We start from the raw sequence: 7,866 nt of genomic DNA on the forward strand, positions 1-7,866 counted from the left end.
GATTCACCAAGCTCATTGTGGATGCATAATTAATGAGCTGACCAGCAGAGGATCACGTGTGTTCAGCTGTCCCTCTGCCCAACAGGAATCACGTCAACCTTCCTGCCCGGCACCGGACTTAGCCTCAGAATGAAAAATTCCATCCCATGATTTTTCTACTCACCAACTTCATTTATGTAACTCCCATATGATCTTCAAAGTATACTTCCTGTCTTTTATGCTCAACTTCATCTACTATCTTATACTTCCTATCTTTTATGCTCAACTTCATCTACTATCTCATGCTTAATCTACACTTTTTTTTTTACAATGTTCTCTTTCACTCTTCTGAAAGACTTCTGACAATTTTGTTTTTTATCAGCCACCCTGTAACTTACTGAGATGACAAAAACAGGGTCTAAGAGAAAAGTCTTAAGGAGGCTTCTGAAGATAGGAAGGAAAAAAAGATGGCGAAGCAAAAATGATGTTGGGGGGGGATGTTCTGGAGGGCAAGGCTGGTGTACCTGAAGGAGCAATAACTGGTGGTGTATCTGAAGTAACTTGGTGGGTGTAACAATTATTCACTTTCTTTATCCGAAACTGACTGTTTCTTAGGATCATAAGTGTGTTGGTCACATAAGATTTACTTTAAAATTTAAATGAATTGGTGAAAGGCTAGCCAAAGCTTAGTTGTCACGAATCAACAAAGTTATTTTGAGTCATCTGACCAATTTGGCAATTTGCCATCTTTAACATTGAATTGTTTCATGCAGTGCTGAAATTCATCAGTCACGCCATTTATAGTTTTGTACTTTAATCTGATTTAATGGCGTGCAAGTTAAAATAGACAAACATAAAAGATGAGCACAACAGGATACAAGTGCTTAAGAGTCACTGAGTCATACACTTACTTACACATGAGAGGTTAAACAGAAAGTATTCACAAAGTCTGTAATCTAAGTTCAGATGTAAATTTTGTTAACCATAAATTGTTACAATGATTCACATCACTGCCAAAAAACAATTAAACATATTTGAAATGAAAGGCAATTACAGTATGGCCTGAATCTTTGTGTATGCTAATTATCTGTGCCACAGTTCTAACTACACTAATTTCCTTCAGATGAAGAATATTCTGGATGATATTTTAGAAAAACTTTCTGAAGAATTCAACATGACAGAAGTTATGGCAAAGACAGCAGAGCGTACTCCTTATATTCTTGTTTGTTTCCAAGAATGTGAATGTATGAACATACTTACGCGAGAAATCAGGAAATCACTTAAAGAACTGGACCTTGGACTGAGGGTAGTTATTTTACAATATAGTGTGTTGATTTATAAAAGAGGTGGAAGGTAATGTTATGAGCCTACATTCATCGTAAAAAGGTTCACTTGCTAGGATTGATTTTGGAAATTCAAATGCGTGCATTGCCCATGATTTTCTACCCCTGCCTCAGCCCATCCTTTGTTATTTCTAGACTTGACTATTCCTATGCATTGCTGGCTGGCTGGCCTCCAGTCTTCCACCCTTTAAAACTCTGCAGCTGTCCTAACTCACATTAAATCCCATTCACCCAACTCTCTGTCCTCACTGACTTACATTGGCTCCTAGTTAAGCAATGCCTCAATTTATAAATTCTCATCCTTTTTTAAAAATCCATCCATGCCTCACCCCTCTTTGACCAAGCTTTTGGTTATCTGCCCTAATATCTCCTTATTTGACTTTCAGAGTCAAATTTTATTTGATGATCCTCCTATGAAGTGCCTCAAAACATTTTACTATATTAAAGGTGCTAGATAAATGCAAGTAGTTGTTGTTTACTAAATAAATGGTTGGAAAATCCTGGACTGCAGGCACAAAGACCCCATTTTAACTCTTCGCAGCTAGATAGGTTCTACACGAGTTATAATCTTACTCCAAATTTCCAGTATGTTTTCCTAGCAAACGAGGCTCCTTACTTGGCAGCTATAGGTGTTTTTCATTTAATCTAACATTTTACTAATTTCAAGTATTTCAAAAGCAAATGAAAAAGGGGCTGAGTGATGCAATGGGAGATACCCACTTTTACCTGGCGGGCTGGTTGTAAAACCAGGTCAGACCGACGGAATGAAAGCCTTTACTGTGTAACAGCTTTAAAAGTTTCTAATTAAAATGAGCCTGAGCTGTCCCTACCTAGTTCCTAATGATTAGGAGCCAAGAGAATAAATATACTCAAGCTCAACACTAAATTGCTGCTCATTATCAGATATGCTGCAAGAATAGCTGGCATGCAAAATTGAAATGTCACATTGGTACAGTTGGAGGCACTTTTAGATTAGGACCAAGCACCATTGTTGGGGAATGTAAAATGAACTTTACCCAGTACTTCATGTAGACATTTATAAATAGTCAAAACTATTAATGGAAATGTGCAAGTTCCTGATTAGGAGAGTGGAACAGAGCAGATAAGGACATATTTTCTGTGTGAAATTCAAGATTAGAAAATACACGTTAATTAAAAGAACTAGGTGAGTTTTTGTCTATTCCTGTCTATACTTTGTTGTACACAGGGAGAGCTGACTGTCTCAGCTGAAATGGAAGCATTACAGTCAGCATTGTACTATGATAATGTTCCTGAAATATGGAGCAGAGTGGCATATCCATCTTCATATGGACTGGCACAATGGTAAGAGAAATTAGCTTCATAAATGAATCATTTAATGGTTAATTATACAATTCAGACAAATGAACAGCTAGGAAAAATACTCAATAGTTTAATAAAACTTGGTTATATTTTGAAAATCAGCATTAATTTATTAACATTACATATCTATTACCATTTAAAATTTAGATTAACACTCCCCAGCACAGAGTGGAATATGAATAAAAGGGAAATACTTCAGAGTATAAGTCTTCCAACTTCAGCCTTCCCAATGGGGAGCCTAACCCTCCAACAGCAGAGATCAAAAATTCAGGCAAGTGCTGTGCATGATTTCCCTCCTGTTAAGTTAATGGTTGGAAAATCAAGTGCAGTGTGTGCCTAAATTTCCAATTTGCATTTCCTGCTAGCAGCAGAAAGTCAGATTGCGCCAGATACTTAAGATAGGTTTTGAAGGTAATGCTTTGTAGCTATTCCCAATGAGGGGCTGCTCTGTAAATGCCAAATTATTTGACATTTGATCCACTTCATGTTGAGTGTCACTGCTCCCATTAGCATATTTAAAGGTATTTTAACAAATTGGCAATGGTCAGCAGATGCTCTCCTTGAAGGGTTCACCTCTGTCAGAGCACATTACAATGAATCTAATGGATCAAAGAGGCGACCAAAGGCACATTGGAGATCTCTAACAAAGTTAAGAGCACTATGCCTCTGCCCTAATATCCGTTTGTAAAGACCACGGCCCTGAAGTGCACAGGCTACCACAAATCTCACATGGCAACTGCAGTGGGAGACTAGCAAAAAATTGCATTAAAGACCATTTACAACGTCTTTCTACTTCAATTGCGGCAGTTTAGGAGAACCAGAGAATTTAAGGGCCCAAATTATGGAAAATATTCCAATTAGAATAGATAAAAACATGCAAGTGTGCTGACTGAGTTATGGGAATTCATACATATATATTTTTTTGTTGCAACTTACTCTTTGTTTTGGAGGTTCAATGATGTTATTTTACGTTGCCGAGAACTTGATACTTGGACTCAGGACCTTGGTCTTCCTGCTGTTGTCTGGCTTTCTGGTTTTTTCAATCCTCAGTCTTTTCTTACTGGTAAGTTTGACTGGTACATATCAGTTCAGATATATAATGGACACAAGTGAAAGCCATCATTATGACCAAATTTTACAAAAAGACTTTTGAAAATATCATGTAACGGGATAACACAGCCCTGAAATTCAGCGATTTCTTTCTTAGTTTCACAGAAGATTCATCAACCACTGGCATCTCCCAGTATTCAGAAAATAATGCACTGGGCTGTCCTTTTTCAAGTCTCAAATTGTTATGTGACCATGTTATAAAGCAAAATAAATGAGTAAAGCCAGAGCTCAAGGGTATAAAGCATAAATTGAAGTTTAACACTGAACAGAGTACTTGCCACCTTATGAAACTTCCTTTGCACTGCACTTAAATCCTCATCAAAGCAACTTGCATTTATATAGCATCTTTAATGGTAGTAAAACATTCCAAGGCCTTTCACAGAAGCTATTATCAAACCAAATTTGACACAAATATATAATTAAATATTAGAACAGATAACCAAAAGCTTGGTCGAAGTGGTAGGTTTTAAAACACATCTTGAAAAAGGAAAGAGAGCAGTAAAATGGTTTTGGAAGGAAATTCCAGATCTGAAGGTCTATGCAGCTGAAGACATTTCTGCCAGTGGTGAAATAAAAACATTGCTGTTGCATAAAAGGCCTGAATTTGAAAAGTGCAGAGATTTCAAAAAGTTGTAGTGCCCCGGAGGTTAGAGCTGTGTTGTGGTGGTGGGGAGACAGGCCATAGGGTTTGATAACAACGACGAGGGACTGAATTTTCCTCTTTCATTCGGGAAGCACGAATCGGGCTGTTTCCCGATGTCGCGTTCCCAACTTTGGAAAGGCAGCCCCATTCAACCTGGAATTTTGGTCTGAGTCGGGTGCAGTAGGAGTCAGGCCCGCGAGGGCAACGGAGGCAGATAGGTTCTATGGTGGCACGTTAGAAGGCCTGCCACTATTTACTGGGACATCGGTCTAGTTCTATTCATGGTGGTTAGGCCCCCTATCTCCCATGCTCCCCTTGCCCACTCAGACTTCTTTTCATGAGCCTTTCAAAACTCCCTTTGAAAAAAAAAATTGCCCCCTTACAAGCTTATAAAACTGTCGAATAGCCATTCATATTCCAATTGAAAAAACCTTTAATCCATTTACCATCTCCTAATCTTGTCCAAATAAACAAACAGGCATTGAAAAGCCTCTTCAAAGATCTGGCTCAATGCTCATTAGGATTTTGGGAGATTTTACTACAATAAGGGGATATATAAATGCAAGTTGTTGATAGTAAACTTCATTCATTTTGTTGCTTTGCCACTGACACGACCTCTGGCAGAAGAGATGGGAACTAAAGTTTCTCTGACTCTTTCAGGCACTGGGATGGAGTGACAAGTCCAATACACCCATGTCCTCCTGACCCTGCTGGAATATTCAGTATCTGGTTGACAAAATGCCAGTATAGATGCAACTAGATTGTAACGAGGATCAAAGTTGTAATGCTGGCCAATTGGTGAGGTAGCGATGAGGGGCTGGGTGGGGGAGAGAAACATAATCAACTTAACCATGGCAGAATTTTACATTCCCCGCTGACAGGTTTGTTAGCAGGGGAGGTGACGGTAAAATTTCTGAGGGTCTTCCGACTAGGTACCCGCCCGGCCTCAATTTTCAGGCTGGTGGGAGGAGTTCAGGGGCAAGGAGGAATCCTGAAAATTAACCCTGTTCAAGCCTCGGCCAGGAAGTGGAGGGGTGGTGCTGTGCCTTCGTCAGCAGCCTTTTAACATTGCACCCCCCCCACCCGCCCACCACCAAAGGTCTGACCACTCCACTCCAGGGCTCCCTCATCCCCCCCCAGCCTGTCCTCTGACGCCTCAAATCCCATCATTCCCCCCCCTCCTTCCTCTGGCCTCTCCTAATACCCCAGGCCTCGCCTACACTCCCCACCCTGAAACCCCCAAAACCTACCTGGCCCTGGACTCCCAGAACTTAGGCTCTGGGGACTGCGTGTAGTCCCAGACTTGTCCACTGCAGCTTCTGGCACTGCTGGGAGTAGAGAGCTGGGCAGCTCTCAGAAACAGGATTTCATGACTGAGAGGCGGAAATCCCATTTCCAGCCAATTGACACTAATTGCCGTGTGAAATGGCTGCAGGGCAGCCAGTGTGGGTGGGGGATGTGTTTGCCGCCGACTCCTCAAATGAGAAATTCCGTCATTTGAAGTATCGTGGCCCATATCCCAAAACAGGGCAGTAAACCCCTTATTCCTTTTGGTCTGCAAGGCTCGTGCATGAATGATGTCCAACCCATTTAATCTCCCAGTGATAGGTTCTTCAACTTAAGCTGCATGGATATGTATCTTTATTTAATGTATAGAATCATAGGGGGCAGCTGTTCAGATCGTCGAGTCTATGCCAATAAGTCCCTCCCCTCTCTTAGCCCTACAAAGATGCTTCCCCTGTATCTCTGAAGTATTTATGTAATTATCCTTTGAAACAGATTCAATAGTAGCCTTCAATCACTCTATCAGGCAGTACGTTCCAAATCCTAACTTGTTCAAGCTTTTTCTCACTTTGTCCATGTTTATTGACCCTCTAGCCACTGGAAAGTTTGTTTACCCTGTCTAATCCCTTCATAATTCTAAACACCACTATCAAATCTCCTTAGTATTCTCTGCTCTAAGAACAAACTCCACTTTTTCTGAGTAACTGTTATCCCTTATCCCTGAACCACTGTAGTGAATCTCTTCTGTACCCCCTCCAAAGGCCTTCACATAGAGTGGTGCCTAGAATTGAGACACATTACTCCCACTAGGGCTGAATTAGCATTTGAAATAGGTTCATCAACAACTTGCTGGCTTTTATGCCTCTATTTATGATGCCCTGGATCCCATGCTTTTGTTAGCATCTCCAGTAATTTTCAAAGATTTGTGCACAGTCACCCTCACCCCTCCTGTAATTGACACACTGTCCCATTTTTCTCACCATGGCTAGATTTGTCCTGGTGAGTGAAAAGTCAGTTGTTACAATTTCAGTCTTAAGACCATAAGACATAGGAGCAGAAATTAGGCCATTCAGCCCATCGAGTCTGCTCCGCCATTCAATCATGGCTGATAAGTTTCTCAACCCCATTCTCCTGCCTTCTCCCCGTAACCTTTGGTCTTATAGCAAAACTCATCATGTTTAAGTACTGGTCTGAAGGCAAAAGTTAGAAGTGTTCACTGTTGACCAGTGCATAATTATAAACAAGAAAAAATACCCGCCAACAATGATATTCAAACAATTAGTCACACACTAGATTTTTTGAAAGATAAAACACCAGCAGTAAATTAACACTCTTCACAGTGGGACCAAGTTTGAATTCACTCATAGGATGGAAGTAAGCTTGATCTACAATTTGACAATGGAGCAATGGCTGATATTGGAAATGAAGAATAATCTTAGTTCAGGGTACTATAATGAAGTTACAGTTAAGAAACAATATGACGATGCCATGTGTTTGATTAGAGCCCCTAAAATGAAAGAAGTCCCAGTCACACCCATGGAATAAATTCAAAATTAAATCAGAAAATGCTGCATTCTCAGCAGGTTAGGCAGCAACGCAAGAAATCATAAGTATAAGACTAATTCTGAAGGGGGAGAAAACTAATTCTGTTAAGTTATTAAGCAATTATGCAGAGCATCGCCCGAAAGAATGAGTGGCCTTTGGATAAGATGTGCTTGTCTGTGGATGTCACCAAGAAGACCAAAGAAGACTATAGTCATCCACCGAGGGAAGGTGCCTACCTCCATGGACTCTTCTTGGAAGGTAGATGCGAACATTTCTATTTTAACCAAATTGGAATCTTAAAAAACCCTTAAAATTATAAACCATATAAAATGATGGAAGTCTTTTGTTACATATTAGTTTACAGGCTCTTTGCTGCCAGGTTCCGTTTATACATTGTAATGCTGGAACCAATGCTCATTTTTGTGGGACCACACAAATGTCAAGTAATGTTACTACTAGGGTATTTTCTGGCACAGCCAATAGGACTACATTTCCAAAATAGTTGAATACAACACAGAAGAAAATATGACCAAACAGACCACACCTTAAATGATGTCAGTTCTTGCATCAAGACACAAGACCCACAAGGCTGTGTTCAAGGGGTTTGGGTGTGAGAAATTA

The 7,866-nt window shown here is 40.2% G+C and overlaps 1 protein-coding gene across 1 annotated transcript in view; it reads left to right on the forward strand.

The window, feature by feature from the left end:
- LOC144678871 (dynein axonemal heavy chain 11-like) overlaps positions 1-7,866 on the forward strand; it is a 552,140-nt gene that overhangs the window by 542,276 nt on the left and 1,998 nt on the right. The window contains exons 78-81 of the mRNA XM_078538870.1: positions 1,103-1,285; positions 2,530-2,645; positions 3,614-3,726; positions 7,363-7,503. Coding sequence (XP_078394996.1) covers positions 1,103-1,285; positions 2,530-2,645; positions 3,614-3,726; positions 7,363-7,503 — 553 coding nt within the window. The remainder of the gene's footprint in view (positions 1-1,102; positions 1,286-2,529; positions 2,646-3,613; positions 3,727-7,362; positions 7,504-7,866) is intronic.

This window comes from Cetorhinus maximus, chromosome 3 (assembly GCF_964194155.1).
Source record: "Cetorhinus maximus chromosome 3, sCetMax3.hap1.1, whole genome shotgun sequence".
NCBI classification, from domain to species: domain Eukaryota; kingdom Metazoa; phylum Chordata; class Chondrichthyes; order Lamniformes; family Cetorhinidae; genus Cetorhinus; species Cetorhinus maximus.